Here is a 27,625-nt window from a genome sequence, read left to right on the forward strand (position 1 = left end):
CACTAAAGCTGGAAAACTCAGATGCCAGACTAAAGACATATACTGGCGAAAACATATGAGTGAAAGGTATATGCAAGGTTCCAGTACAATATGGAGGCCAGTCTACTAACCTACCCCTGATAGTGGTAGCAGGGGAGAGTCCAGTTCTACTTGGTTGGAACTGGCTTAAGGAAATAAAATTGGATTGGACTGAGATTTTCCAACTCAGATTGAAAAATCTACAAGAATTATTACAGAAATATGCCCTGTATTCAGGGAAGATTTCAGGAAGATTCAAGGACTGCAAGATAAAATCCATGTGGATCCCAGAGCAACCCCCCAGATATTTGAAGGCAAGGACAGTCCCCTATGCATTACTAGGAAAAGTGGATATTAAATTAGACAGGCTGGAAAGGTGGGAGTCTTAAAACCTGTACAATTTTCCGAATGGGCAGCACCCATAGTTCTAGTTCTAAAGCCTGACCAGAGTGTGCGAATATGCGGGGACTACAAGTTGACCGTTAACAAAGTAGCCAGTATAGGCACCCTATACCAAAAATGTATGAATTATTCTCCAAGCTGGCAGGGGGAACCACATATACGAAACTCGACATGAGCCACACTTACCAGCAAGTTGAGCTAGAAAAGGCCTCTTGGGATTTTGTGACTATGAACACACACAAGGGGTTATACCAATATACCAGGTTACCTTTTGGAGTCTCATCGGCTTGGGCCATTTTCCAAAGAACTATGGAAAATTTTCTTCAAGGTCTACCCCATGTGGTGGTTTATCTTGATAATGTCCTAGTAACAGGATTAGCTGATGAAGAACACCTGGCTAACTTGGAAGAGGTATTGAAGCATTTCTCACAAACCGGAGTGCGCTTGAAAAGGGATAATGTATCTTCTAAGCAAAAGAAGTGATTTTCCTGGATCATAGGGTCGACTCGCAGGGCCTTCACCCAGTACAAGACAAGGTGAGAGCTATTTGTGAGGCGCCAGCCCCAAAAAACTCCACAGAACTCAAATCCTTTGGTCGTTTTCTCTCACATTTGTTGACAGTACTGGTTCCATTATACGAGTTACTAAAGTAAACCCACAGGTGGACTTGGCGAGCCCCACAACGACAGGCTTTTACGGCAGTAAAGCAGTTACTATGTTCAGCGGCCCTGTTGGTACATTTCGACCCAAAGAAACAATTGATTCTAACATGCAATGCATGTTATGGAGTAGGGGCAGTACTCTCCCATTGGATGACAAGTTGGCTCCAAATTGGCTATGTTTCAAGAACACTCAGTGGGGCAGAACAAAGATACTCACAAATAGAAAAATAAGGCTTATCCATTATATTTGGTGTTAAGAAATTCCACCAATACATCCATTGTCGCCACAAGCCACTACTAGGGCTTGTTTGGGGAAGATGAAGCAATACCCCTAATCGCCTTGCACGCATCCAAAGGTGGTCACTGACTCTAGCTGCTTACGAATATACTTTTATCCACCGGCTGGGAAGCCAGGTTGCCAATGCTGATGTGCTGAGCTGATTACCCATGAAGGACAGCAATGTGAATGTCCCCATCCCTCAAGAACTTGTCTTGTTATTAAATTTTCTGGATTCATCACCAGTGAATGCCAAACAGATCAGAGAATGGACAAGCCGCGATCCAATTTTGTCTCACGTCAGGGAACAAGTTTTGCAGGGACGGTCTAATGAGACAAAGTCAGACAAAATGTAGCCCTATTATAACAGGAGATACGAGCTCAGCTGCCAAGATGGTATCTTACTGTGGAGAGCGAGAGTCATTGTGCCTCCCGGAGGAAGGCAACCATTATTGATAGAATTGAATAGCGCTCACCCTGGCATTTCCAGAATGAAAATGTTGGCGTGCAGCTACTTATGGTGGTCAGGGATGGACACTGAAATCTAAACATGGTCAAGAGCTGCGTGCAGTGCCAAAAGGTGCAGAAATTGCCTCCTTCTGCTCCACTGCATCCCTGGGAATGGCCAGGAAGAGCATGGGTTCGCCTCCATGTTAACTAAGTGGGATCTTTTTTTGGGCACAATGTTGTTCTTACTTATCGACTCCCACTCCAAATGTATGGATGTATATGAGGTGGGATCACCCACATCTGCCGCCACCACAGACAGATTGCGTCAGAGTTTTGCAATACACAATTTACTAGAGATAATAGTGTCTGACAATGGAATGGCATTCACTAGTGGGGAGTTCCAAAGATTTACAACTCTCAACGGCATAACACATGTCAAGACCTCGCCAAGCCACCCTGCATCTAATAGGTTGGCCGAGAGGGCCGTCCAGACCTTCAAAGCCGGAATGAAAAAACTAGAGGACTCCTTAACAATGAAGTTATCACGCTTCCTGCTCAGCTACAGAACCACACCACATACGGCCACCGGTATTGCCCCCGCAGAGTTAATAATGAAGAGATGTCTCAGGAAATGGCTAAGTCTCATAAGGCCAAATTTAGGAGGAGGGTAGACAGAAATCAGGAGGCCCATAAAAATGAACATGATTACCATAGTCATGAAAGAAACTTCACTGTAGGAAAAGCTGTTTTCGCGAGGAACTTTGGAGATGGGCCCAAATGGCTATCAGGTGAAGTTGGTGCAGTGACAGGACCACTGTTCTACCATATATTGGTTGAAGGTCAGATAATCAGGAGACATATAGATCACCTCAGGAAGAGGGAAATGGATCCACAAGAAAACGTGCGTCAAGTATTCCCGTTGGAGTCTACACCACAGATAGAAGGAACTCCTCTTGATTTGGAAGTACCTGCAGAAACCGTTGAGCCTGAGAGAGCTGAAGAGGCAAACTTGCAGGTTCCTACTACGGACCCTTGTGGACAGATGATACCTGAGAGGGCGCCTCAGATAAACCATCCGAAGTCGTAGAACTACGAGGGTTGACACATTTGAAGAAGCCTCCTGAGAGACTAAATTTGTAAACAGTTAATTTTAGTAAATAGTTAATATGTTGTAAAATGTACTTTCAAGTAAACGGGGAGGGATGTGGTAATTAATCTGAGGTGTAATACACCTTTAATGTGTAATAGATTGACCACGTGATTGTGAGACTCAATAGCTGTGTAGCGTGGGTTACCATGTAAGTGTTGTCTAGAGAAGGATCTGGCTGGAGAAGCACATATCATATTAATGCTTTGTTGTTTGTGTAAATAAATCGTATGTGCTTCATTTCATCTTGGTCTCTGTGTCTGCTTTATGTTGTAATCGACTCACCTACCAACAGATAAGTGTGCAACCAATTCGCAAGCAAAGTGACCCATAGTTAAAACATAAAATTCATTATAGCTGATGTGAAGCACTCCCAAACATTTACATGTCCAACACCTCAAAAATACAATGGGAACAAAAAGTTGTCACAATTGCATTGTTAACAAGCTTAACAGCTTGTCAATTAGTGCTTTCAAAATGGTGGATGAGCTGCTGATATCCATGCCTTCTTGCCTTCTGTAATTTGGGAGACTGGCGTAATGACCCATTTGCCGAAATGACGTAATCATGCTCTATTTTATGTTCACACGGGGTTGGGTCGGGGGGAACAGGGGCCGGGTGAATGGGCACTTGATCTGCAAACATAAAATCCAGCCCAATGTGAAACAGAGGATGGTTTTCTCCATTTGATTGATGATGTACAGATGCAGCACAGCTCTCCTACACATTGGTGTGCATTTCTCTTTGGGGAATTTCCTACATTAAAAGCTCCATTATAAATGCAAGGTGGCATTGCTCAACTTCTTAACCTTAGTCCTTTCCAATTCATGCTCTGTTTCACTTTTTAAATGCATTGTTTTATCAAACGTAAACTAATCAATCTATTCTGAACCTGTTCTGAAACCTCTAAATTTTAAGTTTCACATGGTCATGTCTAGGATGTGAGCAGGCCAACCTGTGATGCAAAAGATATGTGAAAAGAAGAAGGGGCTGTGCCAAATGATGCTACTGCTCTGAAGCCCAGAATCTTAAATATTAATCTCTGACTATTGCTTTTACCTGAAGTACTGAGGTTGTTTAATCCAATTATACATATTTTACATAATTGGTTAAAGACTGGGTCTAAATAATTAAGGATGGATTTTTCTCTAGTCAGGGCAGGACTTTGCTTGCTGTCCTGATCCTGCCATGATGCCAGAGCCATTTTCCAGTTTTGGAGTTCCAATACGTAGACCAGCAGAGCCCACTGCTGCAAACTAGCGAAACCTGATGTTGCTGCACTGAGCTTTCAAACCTTCTCCAGGAGTGGGATTCCCAGTGCTATCACAAGATCCAAAGCCACCATATCTGCTGGTGGTCCCTGCAATTGCCCAGGGCTACCAAAATTGGCCAGGTTCCCAGTCCCAACTCCCAGATGTAAGTTATGTGCAGCAGGACACACACAGTGATAGGCCTCCCTATTGCTTCCTTTCATTTTTTTCAGCTATATTATCTGATTGGAGATGGAATAAAGAATGAAACCTCAGCCCTTTAAACTGAAATCATGCTGATTTCATAAGTAACAGGGAGTGAGCATTTGAGTCTTTTGGATTGGACAAAATCAGGTAAAAGAACCCAATAAAACCAGAAAATACTGAAAAACTCAGCAGGTCTGGCAGCACCTGTGGAGAGAGAAACAGAGTTAACATTTTGCGTCCGTATGACTCTACATGCATATGGCTCTGAAGAAGTGTCATACGGTCTCAAAATGTTAACTCTGTTTCTCTCTCCACAGATGCTGCCAGACCTGCTGAGTTTTTTCCAGCATTTTCTGTTTTTATTTTACATTTCCAACATCTTCAGATTTTTGCCTTTTTTTAGCGTAAAAGATCCCACCTTATTATTCGAACAAGAGGATTTTTCCTCATGGCTTAGCCAGCATTTATCCCTCAAACTATACCAGAAAAAAAGAAAACTGATTATCAGATCATTTATCTCACTGTAGCTTGAGGGACCTTGCTGTGTATAAATTGGTGACTCCATTGCTTACCTTACAAAAGTGATTACACTTTTAATAAGTATTCCACTAACTGTAAAGCACTCTGGGATGTCCCAAAATGTGAAAACCATTACATAAATTTATTTTCCTAAATTTTACCTTTAATTTAGCCTTCTCATTTGCACAATGTCTACAAACTGAAGTTTAATGTAGGTTCTAATTCAATTATTGTGCCTTTAAAATAAACCCTCTCTTTAGACAAGCCATCTGAATAAATAGACTGACAGTACCTGCTCCCAGGCAAATATGTGCTGATTGAAGTAGAACTGAATCTGTTCATTGGCAATGTTAATGCATAACTGTTCAAAGGAATTTCTCTTAAAGTTCTCGAAGCCAAATATATCAAGAATTCCAATATCGATGCCTTTGTCCACATTATCAGCAGCATCACTGGAAGGCAACAGCAATTAATTAAGTTGTGATTAATTTGTTTTTGCACATTAATACACTTAACTGGTCATCTGAGGAAAAGGAACAAAACACTGAGTTGATTTTAATCTTCAGTTGGTATCAGGTGGTCGGGTGGCAGTTTGGGATGGGGAGAGTTGGCATAGAATGAGTGCAAAACACTCACATGCCTAAGTTACTGCCAGGTATCATCCACATGCCGTTAGGCAACTGTCTACTCAAAATGGGCAGAAGCAGCTGTTGGCTGGTGGGTGGGAGCAGAGCATCAGGTGAACTAAGGTCTGCCGAAACAAGTAAGAGGCCGGGAAGGGGCTTGGGATGATCTGGTGGAAGGAAGGGAATACTTAGTCTAGGGCAGGGGAGATTGCAACATTCCTTGCGTGGCCTACGGGAGTATTCTGAGCTTCATCACTCAGGCTTGCGTTAAAATGCAATTGTCCTTCAGGAGAAGGAAATCTGCTATCCTTATCTGGTCTGGCCTTTATGTGACTCCAGACCCACAGTAACGTGGTTGACTCTTAAATGCCCTCTGAACAAGGGCAATTAGGGATGGGCAATGAATGCTGGCTGATCCAGTGACATCCACATCCCATGAATGAGTACAAAAAAGTTCCCATTAACGTAATGGCACTTGATCTTTATAGATTTATGATGCTCCCATCTACTTCCAACAGGCACCTTGGCCATTTAATGGAGGAGTTAAAATATTGGCCAAAGGGAATAATAAATAATAATAAAAAAGCATGAATAGGTCAGTATGACTGAACACTATTTTGTAGGCATCTCACCTAGTAGGCAAAGTGAGTTAGAATTCCATTGATAGTTCTACTTACCATTTTTGATTTTTCTCCTTTTCCATCTGCACATTCAACCATGATGGAGCTTGGAAGTCTGGATTTCATTTGATAGATTTTGCTGCAAGGATACACTTTCTGACTTTCTGCTTGCCCTTTTAACACAGCAGCTTATCTGTACTCAGTGCTGTGCTTAATGACACAGCCCCAGGTCCACAATTCATCAACTGGGAACTCCAGGCATATAGCACAATGAGGCCATTAGAATGGCACTGTATTAGAAGCTGCTTGTCGAAGTTTGTTTTGTTTATTTACAAAACAGTTAAGCATGGAAATATAATAACCTGACTGATGCTAATATCGTCAGGCACGTCAATGAACACCTTCTCTGCAGATGCTGTCAGACCTGCTGAGTTTTTCCGGGTATTTTTGTTATTGTTCTAGATTTCCAGCAACCGCAGTATTTTGCTTTTACCCTATAACTTATCTGATTTACACAATAGTCAAAATTCACTCCTAGTGCTTCTTTAAAGTTTGGCCCATCAGACTTGCAACCTCAGATAGTTAGCTCATTTTACTTGTTTTAATTTCATTATATTTTCATTAAATGCAAAATAATTCTGAATTTGCCCTGTGAGCGCAACACAGGCCATATTTTAAAATGTTCTGCTGGTGCACACAGGCCTTCTGCAAGAGTGGGTAGTGATAATCATTCTACATTGTAACCCACTTGTAATAAGATAACTTCACATTAGTCCATAATGAGACTGGGTTACCGAGCATTGATGTTCTTAAATGATCAACAAATGAGTTACATACACATGCATATGTTGTATGGGCAATAATTTGAAACAAACATATTAATTAAATGAATAGGAGTTAAAGCTTGACACTTCTGAGGTTTTTTAACCATGGCATGCCAAAGCACCCCACCCAGTATGTGCTGTTATGAAGCTATGGACTTTTATTTTTGAAAATTTAATTTTTCAACTTTCAGTTATCTGAATTTTTTGCAATGTGAACTGAGACAGAGCAAACTGCTTAAAAATGCAAGGCCATGCTCCAAGATGAAGGTGAGAAGCAAATAAATCACCCTCAGGGGAGTGTGAAGAGAGAGACGTTTCCTATAATCCAGATACCCATCGAAAGTTATAAGAGTCTAAGGAAGAGACATTAAAAATACAAACTACTGGATATAGAAATAATGGCTGCCAGGGACAGACCCACCCAAAACCTCTTGAAAATAAACAATGGGTGAAATATTTGAAGTATTGTCACTGGACTAGTAATCCAGAGACCCAGGGTAATGCTCTGGGGACCAAGGTTTGAATCCTGCCACAGCAGATGGTGGAATTTGAATTCAATAAAAACCCGGAATTAAAATTCTGATGATCACCATGAAACCATTGTTGATTGTTGTAAAAACCCATCTAGGTCACTAATGTCCTTTAGGGAAGGAAATCTGTTGTCCTTACCTGGTCTGGCTTATACGTGACTCCACATAGACAGCAATGTGGTTGACTCTTAAATGTCCTCCAAAATGGTCTAGCAATTCACTCAGTTGTAACAAACCACTAAAAAGTCACAAAAAAGGAGTGAAACTGGACGGACCACCCGGCATTGACCTAGGCACCGGAAATGACAGACAATCTCAGTCCTGTCAATCCTGCAAAGTCATCCTTACTAACACCTGGGGCTAGTGCCAAAATTGGAAGCTGTCTCACAGACTAGTCAAGCAACAGCCTGACATAGTCATCTCACTGAATCATACCTTATACATAATGTCCCAGGCACACCATCACCATCACCACCCCTGGGTGCATCCTGTCCCACCGGCAGGACAGGCCTAGCAGAGGTGGCAACACAGTGGTATACAGTCAGGAGAGAGTTGACCTGGGAGTCCTCAACATGGATGCTGGGACCCATGCAATCTCATGGCATCAGGTCAAACATGAGCAAGGAAACCTCCTGCTGATTACCATGTACCTCCCTCCCTCAACTGATGAATCATTGCTCCTCCATGTTGAACACCACTTGCTGGAAAGCACTGAGGGTGGCAGGGGCACAGAATGTACTCTGGGTGGGGGACTTCAATGTCCATCACCAAGAGTGGCTTGGTAGCATCACTACTGACTGAGCTGGATGAGTCCTAAATGACTTAGCTGCTAGACTGGGTCTGCGGCAGATGGTGAAGGAACCAATAAGAGGGAAAAACATACTTGACCTCATCCTCACCAACCTGCCTGCCGCAGGTGCATCTGTCCATGACTGTATTGGTAGGAGTAACCACCACACAGTCATTGTGGAGACGAAGTCCCGCCTTCACATTGAGGATACCCTCCATCGTGTTATGTGGTACTACCACCATGCTAAAAGGGATAAATTTCAAACAGATCTATCAACTCAAGACTGAACATCCATGAGGCACTGTGGGCCATTGGCAGCAGCAAAATTGTACTCGAACACAATCTGTAACCTCATGGCCTGGCACATCCCCCACTCTTACACTACCATCAGGCCAGAGGATCAACCCTGGTTCAATGAAGAGTGCAGGAGCGCATGCCAGGAACAACACCAGACACACCTAAAAGAAAATGGGTGTCAACCTAGTGAAGCTATAACACAGGACTACTTGTGTTCCAAATAACATAAGCAGCAAGTCATAGACAGAGCGAAGCAATCCCACAACCAACAGATAAGTCCTAAGCTCTGCAATCCTGCTACATCCAATAGCGAATGATGGTGGGCAAATAAACAATTCATTGGAGGAGGAAGCTCCACAAATAACCCTATCCTCAATGATGGAGGAGACCAGCACTTCAGTGCAAATGGTAAGGCTGAAGCATTTGCTACAATCTGCAGCCAGAAGTGCCGAGTAGATGATCCAACTCGGCCTCCTCCGGACATCCACAGCATCGCGGATGCCAGTCTTCAGCCAGTTCGATTCACTCCACGTGATATCAAGAAATGGCTGAAGGCACTGGATACTGCAAAGGCTATGGGCCCTGACAATATTCTGGCAAGATTTGTGCTCAACCTTGTCGTGCCCCGAGCCAAGCTGTTCCAGTACGGCTACGACACTGGCATTTACCCAACTATGTGGAAAATTGCCCAGGTATGTCTTGTACACAAAAAGCAGGACAAATCCAACCTGGCCAATTACCTCCCCATCAGTGTACTCTCGATCATCAGTAAAGTAATGGAAGGGGTCATCAACAGTGCTATTAAGCGGCACTTGCTCAGCAATAGCCTGCTCACTGATGCCGAGTTTGAGTTCCGCCAGGGCTACTCAGCTCCTGACCTCGTTACAGCCTTGGCTCAAACATGGACAAAAGAGCTGAACTCCTGAGGTGGGGTGAGAGTGACTGCCCTTGACATTAAGGCCGCGTTTGACAGAGTGTGGCATCAAGGAGCGGAGTAAAACTGGAGTCAATGGGAATCAGGGGGAAAACTCTCCGCTGGTTGGAGTCATACCTAGCACAAAGGAAGGTGGTTGTGGCTGTTGGAGGTCAGTTATCTCAGCTCCAGGGCATCACTGCAGGAGTTCCTCGGGGTGGTGTCCTCAACCCAACCATTTTCAGCTGCTTCATCAATGACCTTCCTTCCACCATAAGGTCAGAAGTGAGGATGTTCGCTGATGATTGCATAATATTCAGCACCATTCGCAACTCCCCAGAAACTAAAGCAGTCCATGTCTAAATGCAGCAAGACGTGGACAATATCCAGGCTTGGCTGACAAGTGACAAGTAACATTTGCGCCACACAAGTGTCAGGCAATTATCATCTCCAACAGGAGAGAATCCAGCCATCACGCCTTGATTTTCAATGGTATTACCATCACTGAATCTCCCACTATCAACATGTTGGGGGTTACGATTGACCAGAAACTCAACTGGACTAGTCATATAAATACTGCGACTACAGGAGCAGGTCAGAGGCTAGGAATCGTGTGATCAGTAACCCACCTCCTGACTCCCGAAAGCCTGTCCACCATCTACAAGGCACAAGTCAGGAGTGTGATGGAATACTCCCCACTTGCCTGGATGAGTGCAGCTCCCACAACACTCGAGAAGCTTGGCACCATCCAGGACAAAGCAGCCCGCTTGATTGGCATCACATCCACAAACATTCACTCCCTTGACCACCAACGCACAGCGGCAGCAGTGTGTACCATCTACAAGATGCACTGCAGGGATTCACTAAGGCTCCTGAGACAGCACCTTCCAAACCCACAACTACTACCATCTAGAAAGACAAGGGCAGCAGATAAATGGGAACACCACCACCTGGAAGTGCCCCTCTAAGTCACTCACCATTCTGACTTGTAAATATATCGCCATTCCTTCACTGTTGCTGGGTCAAAATCCTGGAACTCCTTCCCTAACAGCACAGTGGGTGTACCTATACCACATGGATTGCAATGGTTCAAGATGGCAGCTTACCATCGCCTTCTCAAGGGCAACTAGGGATGAGCAACAAATGCTGGCCCAGCCAGTGAAAGCCCACATGCCATGAATGAATTAAAAGAAAATTTCAAGGCAAAGCTACCAGCCACTAGACAAAGCGATTGCAAGTGACACAAGCAGACTCAAGAAAGTCTTCAACAGAGGAAAAGAGCTGACGGCTCTCTGTATCGTGGAATAAGCGTGTCATTCTGTTTGAGAAGCCACCTCTACCAGAACCCAAACAGTGAACCGAGATCTCGTAATTATTGCAACACCTTCTACATCTGACTGCATCCAAGGAACCAGCTAACCTAAATTGGCCACATTTGGGCTCTGACTCCATTGGAGGGGAGCCAGTTCGCCCTTCTCACCTGGTCATAACAATGCATACCACCTTATTCATTATTTGCCGTTACTAAAATATAGCATCTATTTTGAAATAATCTCAGTTTTACAACATTGCAAATGAAGGCTACAACTGGTATACATATTTGTTTGTAGCCTCCAACATACTTGTATTCTGCAGTCTCGGTTTTGAATACAAATATCATAACTAATTTTTTTTAAGTGTACCACCTTATAACTGCCTAATATGGTTTATATCATTTAATATTTGACCCTCACAGGAAGATCTTGTAAATAGTGAAGAAGACTAACTGAATATTTTTTGTTTCCTTGACTGAAAGACAGTTTAACCTAAACATGCAACCATGAAGGACATGCCTCAGAAATGAATAAGTCTAGGTAGCTTCCTAGAAAGTGGTATTATTACTCATCGATTCACCACTTAGGGCAAGTCAGTTAAACAGAGCAAGAATGATTGATGATGTTATTACCTCAGAAATGTCTCTGGTTTTAGTAAGGTATTGATGCGGTTGACTATCCAGCTGAATAGACGGCCATACAAAGCCTTGGCTGTCGCATCTCTGACATCAGTTGCTTTCTCTACTGTATTGGGACGCACAATTGTTTCTCCTCGGGTCACTACACAATGAGAGGTGAGAGCTTCTTGTAGCTCATCAGTTTGGATACAGAGCAATGAAGAGGCTGGAAATTTAAAAAAAAATTGCTGGAAAATTAGAGGGAAAAAGGCACAGAACAAAAAGAAAATCGAAACATACGGAATCCCTTTAGCTCAATCAGTTAAGTTTGTTTTGAATAAATTCTATCAGGACAATCTGTGAAGAGTAGAGTGATTTCTAATAGATTCACTGGGAATAAGAACAAGACAGAGTATATCTTGGTTTTGTGCAAAAGTGTAAAACAAGTGATAACAGATTAACGGCTCATTTTACATCTCTCTCAATTTTATTTCCATTGAAGATTCTGCACCTCCTTCCTCCATCCAACCATCCCCACCACTGACCACGCCCCCACCATCAGTGTGGGAATCTGGTGGGCAGGGGCTGCAGTGCATGGCACACTGTCATGATCTCAGTAGCATGAGGCTGGGGCCTCACTTGCATGTGCTCTGATCTCTTGCCAGTCAATAGCCAGCAGGATGAAATAGCTGGCCGGCTGGCAAGACCACAATGTTGGGTGACAGAAGTCCAAAGGATCGATCCCCAGTGTAGTGTAAGGTTTAATAGAATTGATATGATAACGAGTGATATAGATGTTGATCTATCAGTGACATCAGGCAGTCATGTGCTAGACTCTCAAGAGGATAGAATACACTGTACACAGGAAAAACATACTTGCTCTGTAACCCGTTTATATATAGTGTTAATAAACCAGTTTAAAGCAAATACCAAAGTGAGACTACAGTCTGTCTAAAGCAGACACATACTGTAACCAAGAACCATGCCAAATTCCACAGATCATGGTGGCAGTACAAAGCACCCAGCACGCAGCTAAGTCATAGGAAGAGGTATTTGGGAGGGCCTCGCGATCAGAGAGGAGGAGCCCAGGAAAGAGGAGGTCTAAATTTTCCCTGTGTAGCCTAAAAGAGCATTTTTCCTCCTCCAGGCTCCACAGGGAAAATAAAAAATAGTTTAAAAAACTTAGCTGTTTTGGTTTCTTCTGGCCCTGGCTCCTCTCATGGCTAGATTGATCTGACGGGAAAGCCTCAGGGACTTCCCAGCTCAAGCCTATGATTAAAATAACAATTGGATCCTGATGTCCTTTTTGCATGATCAGAAGAGCAGATTGAAATCTCAGCCTTTGAAAAACAGGGTGGAATGTAGGTGGGTGAGTATCCCAGGTGATTTTAACTGTTCTCTCACCTGGCTTTTACTAGGCAGGCAGGATTATAATTGCTCCTTGTGTGGTTTGCTTTGTACTGAATTGTCCTCACAATACAATCTAATAGTTTGGCTATTGTTTGACAGCATTGACAATAAACCTTAAGGGAATTAGGTACCATAATACTGAGATCTTATTCTTTGTCAACAAGCCTTAGTTAAAAATGTGAGTTGTTCTTGAATTAATTCACTTAAAAGCATTGTGTCTTTTTTCATAATAGATATTGCAGTATCTGTACTCAGTGCTTCCTTCCATTTTGTTTTCATTTTGTCAGCGGTGGATATAATGGAGGACATAGCCCATTTAGCTGAGACATAAATGCCACCTTCAAAGATTTATAGTCATGATGGAAATCACTGCTCATGTACTGAGTGATAATCTAGAGTTAATTACTGGGAAAAGTCAGCCATGTGTTACATATTTTTAGAGTTGTGGTGTGAAATCAAAAATGCAAAAATAACGTTGCTCCATTATTGTTTAATATTTTGAAACTATTGCTCTGATTCCATCCAATGACAGACAGTACCCTCTTTCCTCAGAACCAAAATTAGAGAGCAATATTAGACAGCCATATATCAAGAGTGGCTAACATAAAAGGGAATCCATAGGTCTTCTATTTGCATATTAACTGTAAATGTTTGTCAGGAATGGTGGGGTCAATTATGAGCTAAAATAGAGATCTACTGTTGTAAGCAGAAGGTAGTTTCCAGTGGTTGAGGGGTCTAGAATGAAGGGTCATTGGTGGCAGCCTTCTGTCTCCAAAGACAATGGTTTGCATCTTCGTAATCAACTCTGTGTTCATCATCTACTGGTGTGTCTTAGGAGCCCCACTCTGACATGGCATTCTGCTGCATTTGTGGCAGAGGAAGACTGTGAGCTGTAAAGGTGCACAATTCATTGGCCTCTGTTTTCTCTGGGCCACCTTCTCAACCAGCTGAGCTTTTCGTTTATGCTTGTCTATTCCGATGCCCTTTCCAAATATCAGCCCCCATAGGTCACAGCTGTCAGCGCCTGTCTCCCAGTTGTCAATGCCAATGTCTGTCATCTTCATATCACACTTGCAGGTGCCCTTGTAGCGGGATATGGTCACCCAGGAGGTTGGAACCCAGTGGCCAGTTCACCATACAAAGCGTCTTTGAGTAGAGGGCTGCCACCCTTCTGATGAATGCAGCCTAGCCAGTGCAGTTGTTGTTGGATTAGCAATAAGTGTATGCTGATGGAATTAACATGTACCAGATCTCTGAGTAACCTTGTCCTGCCAAAAGACACCGAGGATGCATCTCAGACAGCAAAGATGGAAGTGGTTCAGCCTTAACTCCTACTTGTTCAGGTCTCGTCACTGTAGATAAGTGCACTGAGGACACAGGCTTGGTAGACTCGTAGTTTGGCATTCTCATGCTGGTTGCTTTTGTGCCAGATCCTCTTTCTCAGCTTGGACATAACAAGCATTAGCTTTTGTGATGTATGCGTTGTTTTCGGCATCAAGTCCATGTCCAAATGCAGCAAGACCTGGACAACATCCAGGCTTGGGCTGACAAGTGGCATTTAACATTTGCATCACACAAGTGCCAGGCAATGACCATCTCCAACAAGAGAGAATCTAACCATCGCCCCATGACATTCAATGGCATTACCATCACTGAAGACCTCACTAACAACATCCTGGGGGTTACCCTTGACCAGAAACTGAACTGGACTAGGCATATAAATACTGTGCCTACAAGGGCAGGTCAGAGGCTAGGAATCCTGCAGTGAGTAACTCACCTCCTGACTCCCAAAGCCTGTCCACCATCTACAAAGTGCAAGTCAGGAGTGTGATGGAATACTCTCCCCTTGCCTGGATGAGTACAGCTCCAACAACACTCAAGAAGCTTGACACCATCCAAGACAAAGCAGCCTGCTTGATTGGCACCCCATCCACAACAGTCATTCCCTCCACCACTGGTGCACAGTAGCAACAGTGTGTACCATCTCCAAGATACACTGCAGGAACACACCAAGGCTCCTTAGACAGCACCTTCAAAACCCACGACAACTACCATCTAGAATGACACAGGCAGCAGATATATGGGTACACCACCACCTGGAAGTTCCCCTCCAAACCACCCACTATCCTGACTTGGAAATGTATTGCTTCACTGTACACCCTTTCATTCACTGTTGTTGAGTCAAAATCCTGGAACACCCACCTTAACAGCACTGTAGGTGTACCTACACCACATGGACTGCAGCAGTGCAAGAAGGTGGCTCACCACCACTTACTCAAGGGTAGTTATGGATGGGCAATAAATGCTGGCCTAGTCAGTGAAGCCCACATCCCCTGAATGAATAAAAATAATGACAGATTGTTGATGATTGTGGAGGCGAGATACATGAAGCTACCAATGACCTCTAGTGTCACATGGTCACTGCTGATAGATGGTAATAGGGAAACATCCTGGACCATGACATTTGTCTTCCCGATACTGATGGCCAAACCAAGTTGGTGAGTTGAGGGAATCTTGAATCTTCTTCTAAAAATCTAATATTGTTTGTATTTAACATTTAAGTGCAAGTGCTGTTAAAATTCTAAGTCTTGTCCAAGGGCCTAAACAGAGATATAGAAGCTATTCATTGGCAGCAGCTGAAATAGTTAATTATGGGAGCTAGCTCAAGTTGGTTTGTTCTGTACCTGTGTTTCAGAACATGTAAATTCAGACATTCTCAGTGGGACCAGCACTGAATGTGACTTTAACAGAGTGGGAGAGTTTGGTAAGCTGAGGGAGTTCGTTAAGCAGGGGAGGGAGGAGCACCACCTTTGCTTTTTTCTTTTTTTTTCACAATTGGTTTTTGCTCTAATACAGGGAAGAATCTAGCTGTTTGGTAAGTGTTTGGTGAGTGGATAAGTCTATTCTATTCCTAGGATTCCAAATGGTACAGGAATTTGTGGTAAGATTTGTAAAATACATAAAAGAAAATAAATAATTGAGCAAAATAATTAGGTAGTCAATTAAAGCAAATAAAGATGGCAGGACAGGTGATGTGTCATGGCTGCACATGCGGGAGCTCCTGGATAACATTGTGATCCAAGGCAAACATGTTTGCAGTAAGTGTTTGCGCCTTGAGGAGTTCGGCTCAGAGTCACTGAGCTGGAGGCTCAGCCATGGACACTATGTTATATCAGGGAGGGGGAGAGTTACCTGGACACTTTGTACCAGGAAACGGTCAGACCCATTAGGATGGGATCTTCTGATTTGGGAGGTGGCCAGGGAAACTAACATGTGACTCCAAGTGAGGCAGGTAAGGGGACCCAGAGGCCAGGAGTGCAGGAGTGTCAGCCTCTGCAACTGTCCAACAGGTTTGAGGTTCTCTCAACTTGTTTGGATGAGAGTGGGAGCTGCAGGGTGGATGAGCTGACTGACCATGGCACTGTGGTACAGGGAACTATTCAAGTCGGGGGGAGCAAAAAGGAATGTAATGGCAATCGGGGACAGTATAGTGAGGAGGATTGACACTGTTCTCTGTAGCAAAGAGCAAGAGCCCAGCCAGCTGTATTGCCTGACCAGTGCCAGCGTTTGGGACATCTGCTCAGGGCTGGAGAAGAACTTGCAGTGGGAGGGGCAGGAGCCACTTGTTGTGGTCCATGTAGGTACCAATGACATAGGCAGGACAAGGAAGGAGGTTCTGCATAGGCAGTATAAGGAACTAGGCACCAATTTAAGAAACAGAACCTCTGGATTATTACCTGAGCCACGTGCAAATTGGCATTGGACAAATAAGATTAGAGAGATACATGTATGGCTCAAAAACTGGTGTGGGAGAAGTGGGTTGTGGTTTGTGGAGCACTGACACCAGCACTGGTGAAAGTGGGAGCTGTACCATTCGAACAGTCTACACCTGAACCATGCTGGCCACATAACTAGGGAACTGGAGGGGGCCTTTAAACTAAATAGCGGAAGCAAGGGATCAAATTTGGGAAGGTGTGGTAAACAAAGGAGTAGAGACAAGTCAAGAGAGAAAGGTACTAATGTGGAAAATGATAAAAAGAACATGACAGGAAGGGACAGATAGTATAAATCTAAGAGTAAATCAGCAGATAAGGCCAGACATTACAAAAAAAGGACAAAACTAAAGGTTCTGTATCTAAATGCACGAAACATTCGAAGCAAAACAAGTGAACCGATAATAAGAATAAAAATAAATAAGTATGATCTGTAGCCATTACAGAGACTTGGCTGCAGGACCTCATAGTTTGGGACCTGAATGTTGAAGGGTATGTGTAACTGAGAAAGAACAGGAAGCTAGGAAAAGGTGGAGGGGTGGCTCTGTTAATTAATGATGGTATTAGCGCATTAGAAAGGAACGACCTAAGTTCAGGAGACCAGAATGTCGAAGCAGTTTGGGTCAAGATGAGAAACAATAAAGGCAAAAAGTCACTTGTGTGAGTGTTGTACAGACCCCCTAATTGTAACTACACAGTAGGACAGAGTATAAAGGAAGAGATAATGGGACAAAAACAAAAATACCTGGAAAAACTCAGCAGGTCTGACAGCATCTGCGGAGAGGGATACAGTTGACGTTTCGAGTTTTGAGTTGACGTATAAGTCCGTAAAAAGATAATGGGAGTTTGTTAGAAAGGTACAGTGATAATCATGGGGATTTTAATCTACAGACAGCCTGGAAAAATCAGGTGGGCAAAGGTAGCCTAGGTGTGGTGCTCATAAAATGTTTTGGCGATAGTTTCTTGGAGTAGCACGGTTTGGAGCCAACCAAAGAGCAGGCTATACTAGACCTGGTACTGTGTAATGTCATGAAACTATCCTATTTTTCCTGATATTACAGTAGGGTATTTTAAAACAGGTTCATGCATGCATGTGTGTGTGTGTGTGTGTGTGTGTGTGTATGGTTCTGTGTGTGGAGATAATTTAATTAAATTAGAGACAATTAGGCTGCAAGGTTTAAATTATCAAAAAAGTGAGGTGTAAAACAAACGCTTGAAATGGAGATGAGTAGAGCTAGGGTGAGGTCAACAGATATGATGTGAGTGAAGTTTACATTTTTAGATAAGTGGGAAAGGTGTTTGATTTTCAAAGGGACATGATAATATTTTTACAACTGGCAAGATAAATAAGGCAAGATTATCGTTGATTTTTCCCAAAACTGCTGGCCATAGTGACAACATGAAATATTGCTATATTCTGGGAAAAGTAATTTCTAAAGACAATGGGATTTACAAATCAAAAAGGGAGAAATATATATAAAGAACGATGGAAGGCTATATGAGGTCTGGCCATGTGAGATCTTGAAAGTTGACTGTGTGAAACAGACTTGGGAAAAAGCCTCTGGTCACCCTGAAGACGTTTGCTGGTTCCAGTAACCAAAGTTGTGTTAAAAGCCTTTGGAAGACCATTGTCAAGTGGGTGCTTGTGGTAAAATTACTGGATGAGTTATAAATTTGTAATCTATTTGGACTGTTGGCTTAAAAGGGTGTGTAGTTGGGAGTTTGGTTAAGTAGAAATTTTGCGGACTGTTATAACTGTATAATCCTGTGCATGTGTTTATATTTTTACTTCTTTTGTTAATAACTTACAAATTGCAAAATCGTTGTGATAGCATGGCTAAGCTTCCCCAATGGATTTTGTCATCCTGGCAAATACCACTTGCCATATTATAACAGCAACGAGATGGGATTAATTGATAACCTCATAGTGAAAACACCCTTAGTTAGCAGCAATCGTTATACAATTGAATTTTACATTCAGTTTGAGGGAGAGAAGAGTAGGTCTTCTTAAATGAGGGCAATTATGAGGGCATAAAAGCATAGCCAGCTAGAGTGATAAAAGCAAAAAACTGCGGATGCTGGAAATCCAAAACAAAAACAAAAATACCTGGAAAAAGTCAACAGGTCTGGCAGCATCTGCGGAGAGGAGCACAGTTAACGTTTCGAATCTAAATGACCCTTCAACAGAACTAAGTAAAACTAGAAGAGGGGTGAAATATAAGCTGGTTTAAGCGGGGTGGGGGCGTTGGTGGTACAATTAGAGCTGGATAGAGGGCCAGTGATAGGTGGAGATAACCAAAAGATGTCACAGACAAAAGGACAAAGAGATGTTGAAGGTGGTGATATTATCGAAGAAATGTGCTAATTAATGGTAGAAAGCAGGACAAGCAAGGTACAGATAGCCCTAGTGGTGTTCTGCAAAGCGGTCACCCAGTCTGTGTTTGGTCTCTCCCCGACATTGGTTTCCTCTACATTGGAGAGACCAAATGCAGACTGGGTGACCGCTTTGCAGAACACCTTTGGTCTGTCTGCAAGCATGACCCAGACCTCCCTGTCACTTGCCATTTCAACACTCCACCCTGCTCTCATACCCACATGTCCGTCCTTGGCTTGCTGCATTGTTCCAGTGAAACTCAATGCAAACTGGAGGAACAGCACCTCATCTTCCAACTAGGCACTTTACAGCCTTCCTGACTAAATATTGAGTTCAACAATTTTAGATCTTGAACTCTCTCCTCCATCCCCATCCCCTTTCCGATTCTTCCCCCGCCCCACCCCCCTGCTTTTTCCAATAATTTGTATAGATTTTTCTTTTCCCAGCTACTTCCATTATTTTTAAATGTAGGGCTATCTGTACCTCGCTTGTCCTGCTTTCTACCCTTAATTAGCACATTCCTTCGATAATATCACCACCTTCAATGCTTCTTCGTCCTTTTGTCTGTGACAACTTTTGGTTATTTCCACCTATCACTGGCCCTCTATCCAGATCTACCTGTCCCACCCCCCTCCCCCCCCACCTTAAACCAGCTTATATTTTACCTCTCTTCTATATTTACTTACTTCTGTTGAAGGTTCATTCGGACTCGAAATGTTAATTGTGCTCCTCTCCGCAGATGCTGCCAGACCTGCTGAGTTTTTCCAGGTATTTTTATTTTTGTGCCAGCTAGAGTGAACTAGAGTGAAATGAGGTTAAGGGATAGGTCCATGGAGATGGAGTGGCAGAATGTTAAGGGGATATTTCAGAATACACAGAATAGATATATTCCATTGAGAAAGAAAAATTCCAAGGGAAGAACCCACCATCTGTAGTTAACTAAAAAAGTTAAAGACATTATAAAACTTAAAGAAAAAGCAAATAATTGCCCAAAGATGGGTGACAGGTCAGAAGATTGGACAGAATATAAAGAACAGCAAAGAATGACAAAAAAGTTTAATAAGGAGGGAAAAATTAGAGTCCAAGAGAAAGCTAACTGGAAATAAAAAGATGGATAGTAAGAGTTTCAATAGACAATTAAATAAGAAAAGAGTTAACAAAGTGTGCGTTGATCCTATAGAAAGTGAGTCTGGGGGATTATTAATGGAAAGTAAGGAGATGGAAGTTGAGTTGAACAGGTATTTTGCATCAGTCTTCACCATGGAGGATACAAGAAATATCCTGGAAATCGCTATAAATCAGGGAATGGAAGGGAGGGAGGAACCCAGGAAAATTAGAATTGCCAGAAAAGTGGTATTGAGCAAACTGTTGGAGCTGCGGGCTGACAAATCCTTGGGTCCTGATGGACTTCATCCTAGGGTCTTGAAAAAAGTGGCTAGTGAAATAGTTAATGTGTTGGTTTTAATTTACCAAAATTCCCTAGATTCAGGGAAGGTTCCATTAGATTGGAAAAAAGTAAATGTAACTCCTTTATTCAACAAAGGAGGGAGGCAGAAAGCAGGGCATTAGTCAGAGGGAAAATGTTAGTAGTTATTATTAAAGATGTTATAGCAGGGCATTTGGAAAAATTCAGAGTAATCAGAGTCAACATAGTTCAGGGAAAGTGAAATCAGGTTTACCAATTTATTGGAGTTCTTTGAAGGAGTCCCATGTGCTGTGGATAAATGGGAACCAGTGGATGTACTGTACTTAGGTTTCCAGAAGGCATTTGATAAGGTGCCACATCAAAGGTTATGGTGGAAAATAAAAGCTCATGGTGTTGAAAGTAATATATTGGCATAGATGAAAGATTGGCTTGCTAATAGGAAACAGTGAGTAGCCATAAATTGGTCTTTTTCTGGTTGGCAGGGTGTAATGAGTGGTATGTCACAGGGATCAGTGCTGGGGCCTCAACATTTTGCAACTTATGTAAATAACTTGGATGAAGAGATGGATGATATGGTTGCTAAATTTGCTGATGTCACAAAGATAGGTAGCAAAGTAAGTTATGAGGAGGACGTAAGGAGGCTACACAGTGACATAGATAGGTTAAGTGAGTGGACAAAGAGCTGGCAAATGGAGCATAATGTGGGCAAATGTAAAATTGTCCATTTTGGCAGGAAGAATAATAAGGAAGTATATTATCTAAATGGTGAGAGATTGCAAAGTTCTGAGATTCAGAGGGATATGGGTGTCCTAATGCATGAATCATAAAAGGCTAGTATGCAGGTACAGCAAGTAATTAGGAAAGCTAATAGAATGTTATCATTTATTGCAAGGGGAATTGAATACAAAAGTAGGGAGGTTATGCTTTTGTTGTACAGGGCACTGGTGAGACCACATCTGAGTATTGTGTATAGTATTGGTCTTCTTATTTAAGGAAAGATGCAAATGCATTAAAAGCTTTTCAGAGAAGGTTTACTAGGAATGCGTGGGCTGTCTTATGAGGAAAGGTTGCACAGGTCAGGCTTGTATCCACTGGAGTTTAGAAGAATAAGAGGTGACTTGATCGAAACCTTTAAGATTCTGAGGGGTTTTGACAGGGTAGATGTGGAGAGGATGTTTCCTCTTGTGGGATAATCTAGAATTAGGGGCCATGCTTTAAAAATAAGGGGTCATTTATTTAGGAGAATGCCGAGGAGAATTTTTTTCTCTCAGAGGGTAGTGAGTCTTTGGAACTGTCTTCCTGAAAATGTAATGTAAGCAGGGTCTTTGAATATTTTAAAGGCAGAGCTAGATAGACTCTTGATTAACAAGGGGGTGAAAGGTTATCGGGGGTAGGCAGGAGGTACCATCAGATAGCCATGATCTTATTGAATGGCGGAGCAGGCTTGAAGGGCTGAGTGGCCTACTCCTAACCGTACATTCGTATGAATATGCCAAAGAATGTAGGTGTCAGAACACAACCCAGTTTGAATAGAGCTCAAAGGGTTCAGATGCTGCCCCATCATAACTGACCTTACCCATCATGTTGTCATGGAAAGAGAAGGTCACAATGAGCAGCTTTGGTGGGGAGACAATTTTCTCCAACAGCTTAAATAAACCACCTCTGTTCACATGATCAAATGCCTTGGTGAGATTGACGAAGACAATATATAGTGATCTGCTTTGTTTGTGGCATTTTTACTACAGCTGCAGGACTGAGAAGTTAATATCAACTGTAGATCTTCCAATTCTGAAAACATGCTGGGATTTGGGGCAGATGTGCTCAACTAGGATCTGTATTCTAACAAGGGCAACATGGACAAATAGTTTTCTCATAATTCTCAGCAGGACGATGCCTCAATAGTTGTTACAATCACTGTGGTTGCCTTATTCTTGTACAGGGATACAAGCCTCATATCACGCATATCCTGGAGCACTTCATCCTCCTTCCAGCAGAGACAGGGAAATTTGTGCAGATTTTGTCGGTTTCACGTGCTTGATGAGTTTAGACCATATAGCATCAGCTTCTGGGGCTTTGCCCAGGGTAAGCCAGTCAACAGCTTTGCTAAACACTTCCACTGTGGGTTCAATATCCAGCTCTGCCATGCCATGTAGGCTTTCTATCATGTCTAGGGTTTCCTCGGTGACAGTGCTCATCCCAGAGTACAATTCAAGGTAGTGTTCAGTCCATCTCTCCAACTGTTTATTGCAGTTAGTGATGACCTCCTCAGCCTTTGTTTTCAGTTGAACCACTTTCTTTTCTGATTGACCTGTTACCTTTTTGATCACTTCATACATGTCCCTAGCTTTCCCTGTGTTGAAAGATATCTAGATATTCTGGCAAAGCTATAACCAGTATTCATTGGTGCACCGTCTAGCATTCTGCTGGACCTCTGACTCTTAGTGCATTCAGAGTCTTCTTGCTCAGATCTATCTTGTAATTAATAAGAGTGGACTCCTTGGCTTCAATGACAGTTTCTATCACCATGATGTTAGCCTCAAACCTCTTAGCATTTTTCCGCTCTTGCTTCCTAAATGTTGAGAATGCATTATTGTAGATGGTGTCTTGAAATATATTCAATTTTGCTTCCGCACTATGCGTGGGAATGTCAGAGTGTACTTGTTCAATCAAGTCAAGGAGGAGCTAAAAACAAAAAACTGTGGATGCTGGAAATCCAAAATAAAAACAGAATTACCTGGAAAAACTCAGCAGGTCTGGCAGCATCGGCGGAGAAGAAAAGAGTTTCGAGTCCTCATGACCCTTTGGAGGAGCTGTTGTTTTTTTTTGGATGGGTGGTATGACTGACATTGAAAAGAAGCTGCTTTTAATGAAAGAAGTTCAGGGGTTGCATTAACTGTGCTGAACATCAGGGAGTGATCTGTATCACAGTCAGTGCTGTGGTGGCTGCATATGATGTTTAGAGAGTCACGCTTGGTGATGATCAGGTCCAAATGGTGCAAATGCCCTGATTTTGGATGTCTCCAGCGCACCTTGGGCATGGTTTGTTCTGAAAGAAGGTGTTAGTTACACAAAGCACATGATAGCAGCAAAGCTCAAGTAATCATATGGACTTGAAACGTTAAGTCTGTTTCTCGCTCCACAGATGCTGCCAGACCTGCTGAGTTTTTCCAGCATTTTCTCTTTTTCTCTGTTCCCTGCCCCCACTCAATGAATGACCCCGCTCCCATCGAACGAGGTTCCACGTTAATTTACTTTGCTGCTTACCAGCATAACCTGCATTACATAATGCACGTGAAGACTGCGTTAGAAATGCAATTTTTTATTGATAACTTACCATTTTCAAGCATCCCAAGATTAACAATATTGCTTTTGTCAGTCTGGTGCTCTGTTACAACTGAGGTAAACTCAACGTTACCAATATTCAAGATGGCTGCCAGAATGCTGTATATATTCCCCAGTTCCTGTAGAAAGATTATTAATTCAAAGAATTTACATATATTTAAGGAATATTTTTGTGTATATTGGATATAAGTTAATTAGCTTTCCTAAACAAATAATGGTAAATAAGACACAATGGAAATAGAAACCAGGAGAGATGTACTGTCTGCCATCATTCTGTCACCCATCATATGGGAGTAGTTGTTAAAGGTAGTTACACAGCAGGCTGGCAATAAATGGGAAGTGGTGTTCCACAAGGATCAGTGCTGAAACCACTGTTGTTCACCACTTACATAAATAATTTGAACTCAAGAATTTGGAAGTGCAATTTCAAAATTTGTGGACAATAAATTGGGGATGTAATTAATCCAGTAAACGACTGTGATAAAATACAAAAATACATGAATAAACTTGCAGAATGAGCATGTAATTGACAAATGAACTTCAATATATATTAAATGTGAGGTGGCATATTTTGGTAGGAAAAATAAGGAGGCCACATATTCTTGGAAAATATGTGTCTATGTGAGGGTTATGGGGATATAGATACAGTACATAAATCACTAAAATAGTCATTTGGTAGTACGGAACTTGAGTATTGCTGAAAAAAAGAGACGTGTTTTAAAATTAGGGGGCACTCTTTTAGGACAGAGATGAGGAGATGTTTTTTCCCTCAGAGGGTTGTGCAACTTTGGAATTCTCTGCCTCAGAAGGTGGTGGAGGCCGGATCATTGAATATCTTTAAGGTGGAGATAGATAGATTCTTGCTAGGCAAGGGAATCAAAAGTTGTTGGTAGTAGGTGGGAATGTGGAATTAGTAATACAATCAAGTCAGCCATGATTGTATTGAGTGGCCGAGCAGGCTGGACGGGCTGAATAACCTACTTTTGCTCCTATTTCATATGTTTGTATGTTCATATGTTTTCATCTTACATTCATCAGGACACTTCGCAAGAATGCCAATATAAGGAGAAAACAACAATTTATGCTTAATGAGAAGAGAGTGCTGATTGGTTGACAAGTGGACTCTGATTGGTAGAGGCCATGGAGAATGCAGCAATTGATGGTGACTGCCAATTAACTGTTAACTGTTTGAAATTTAAACCAGGTAACTTGACACTGATTGGTCAAGACATTGCCCTGAAGAACGAGTCAGCAAATGGCTGTCACTTATTTTGTTTAGCTGAAACATGCGCATTTCTGATTATGTAATTGCACTATTGAATGAAGTCAAGACCTGCTCAAGCATATTCACATAGAAGACACCTGGAGCAGGACTTTACAGCTTCTTGGGGCAGATTGGCAGGCGGGAAGTGAAAACTGTAAAATGCATTCATGAGATGTGAGCATCACTGGCTAGGCCAGCATTTATTCCCCATTCCTAATTGCCCTTATTCAGAGAGCATTCAAGAGTCAACCACATTGCTGTGGGTCTGGAGTCACAAGTAGACCAGATCAGGTAAGATGGCAGGTTTCCTTCCCTGAAGGACATTACATTTTTACAACAATCAGCAATGGTTTCATGGTCATCCACCAGATTTTTTATTAAACTCAAATTCCACCATTTGCCATGGGGGGATTGGGTCACAAGCGTCTCTGGATTACTAGTCCAGTGACAATACCACTACCCCATCACCTCCTGACATTGAACTCCCTGTCCTCATTGCAATTTTACCAGTGGCAGGCGAGGCGTCAGAAAGCCCAACCACCTGTGGGCTAATTGAAGCCCTTAATAATCACTTAGGTACCTCCTCCTGCTGCACTGGGATTTTACCCTCAGCAGCAGGTGATCGACACCATGGACAGAGTTCTTCCCTTGTTGGACAGAGTTCTTCCCTTGTTGGACAGGCGCGCGCCCGACCAAATGAGAGTAAAATAATGTGATGGTGTTGGGCGAGCGTCCCAATATTATCATGTACTCTTGATACTCATGTACTGCGCGTGAGAGGCGGCATCACACCCACTGATAATTAAGAGGCCTATTAAGGCCCTTAATCAATTAATTAAATCTAAATTTTCACTACCCGTCCAAATGCTTGGTTGGCGGGCGGGCAAAGAGACCAAGTGGCCTTTGCATTTTTTGCAAAACCTCACCCATGGGCGGGATGAGGTTACGACCAGTGATTTAAAAAATCTTTAAAAACTCATTTGTAACATGACCATGTGACTCTGTCACATGAGGGGACATGTTTTCCTTATTTTTTAACTCTTTATTTTTAATGTGAAAAATCTTCAGCTCCCTGAGGCAGCTCTGTGCCTTCAGGGAGCTTTCACTGCATGAACCTGCGTGCATGCACACACTTCAGAACTCATGCTCCTCCTGCCCGCACCCCAGCAGCGCTGAGGCTACCAGCGCGCATTTCCCACTGGCTAACTGTTAACTGGTCAGTTTCGTGGCCGCTCCCAGGCCCGCCCGACGAGGTAAAAGTCATGTCCCATGTGTGCAGCCCGGCAAGTTTCACTACATGGACTGGTGGCCAGTCAGCACCTTACAACTCTATTTTCCCCACCCTCCCACAACCCCAGGGCTCTGTTTACCCCCATCCCTCTGGCACCCCTGATTTTACTCCCAGGTTCCCATTCCCCCCACCTTCACCATCCCCCTTCCCCCAATGCCCCTAGTTCTGCCCAACCACCCACCTCCACCACCACCCCTCCCCCACTCCTTTCCCATCCCTTCCCCCCGACACTGGTCCAATCCCACGACCATCATCCCCTGCAGCACCAGCAGATTCCTTGCTGAGTTGACAAATCTTAATTACTGCCTGTAGCCTGATAGTTCTTTTTTCAGTCAATTGAATGGCAGGAATTGAAAGTAGATGCGACCACCTGTGTCAAAGAAGAACTGGTGGTGAAGGGAAGCTGGGGGTGATGGTGACAGGGTGGGGACGTGACGGTGATTGGAGCAGGACAGGTGGTAAGGGTTCAGCCGAGCCAAACGTGGTGCTGGAGTGGGGAGGGGGATCTAGAATTAAAAGACCCCATTAAAGAAACACTTTAAAATTAAAATCATTCCACTTCACCACTGACCACAAGAAGGCCAATACATTATTAGTTATGTAGACCTGAGGCCTACTCTCTACTCCCTCATGTGGGCTGGAAAGCTCATCAAGGCATCAAAATCCATGAACTGGAGCAAAAACTGCTGGCTTAGCCAATGAAACCCACATCCCATGAAGGAATAAAAATAAAATGAAAGGGAAGCCTCATAATGGGTTTGTTATACTTGAGATGTGCACAGGGTGCACAGAATTCCTTTGAAATGGCATCAAGGGAGACTAGATTGACCATCCTTCATTGCGGAACCTCCACCATTATAAGCTCCAGTGATGTGAGAATGCTGCGAGGTTCCCCAGCCCAATTTTATCCAACAAAATCTTTTAAGGACAGCCAGCAGCCCCTCACTGCAGCAATCTGCACCTGAAGCCCTGGTACTTCCGCAGGCTGTCATGCAGATTACGTCCTGGAAGTGCAATTTATATATTTAAAAGCTGATATTTTAACGGGGTGAAGGCAGTTTGAAGTCTCATAGAGACAACATGAGTCCGATATGCAAATTGTGATGTTTTGCATAGCATATGGATAATGTCACCTTTTTGATAGAGACTGCTTGCTAGGCTGCAAACACAACTGGAAAATTTGAGTGGAGCAGGCCCCTCAGCCTTGAGGTCTCTGAAACAATTGTTAGACCCCATTTTAGTAAATTGAAGATGAAGTGCCCCTGTTCTCAGTCACTACCCTG

General features: G+C 42.9%; 1 protein-coding gene across 1 annotated transcript in view; it reads right to left on the bottom strand.

The window, feature by feature from the left end:
• myo3a (myosin IIIA) overlaps positions 1-27,625 on the bottom strand; it is a 611,422-nt gene that overhangs the window by 267,071 nt on the left and 316,726 nt on the right. Inside the window, exons 16-18 of the mRNA XM_041183939.1 lie at positions 23,780-23,906; positions 11,478-11,688; positions 5,225-5,384 (exon numbers count right to left, since the gene is read on the bottom strand). Coding sequence (XP_041039873.1) covers positions 5,225-5,384; positions 11,478-11,688; positions 23,780-23,906 — 498 coding nt within the window. The remainder of the gene's footprint in view (positions 1-5,224; positions 5,385-11,477; positions 11,689-23,779; positions 23,907-27,625) is intronic.

This window comes from Carcharodon carcharias, chromosome 3 (genome assembly GCF_017639515.1).
Source record: "Carcharodon carcharias isolate sCarCar2 chromosome 3, sCarCar2.pri, whole genome shotgun sequence".
NCBI classification, from domain to species: domain Eukaryota; kingdom Metazoa; phylum Chordata; class Chondrichthyes; order Lamniformes; family Lamnidae; genus Carcharodon; species Carcharodon carcharias.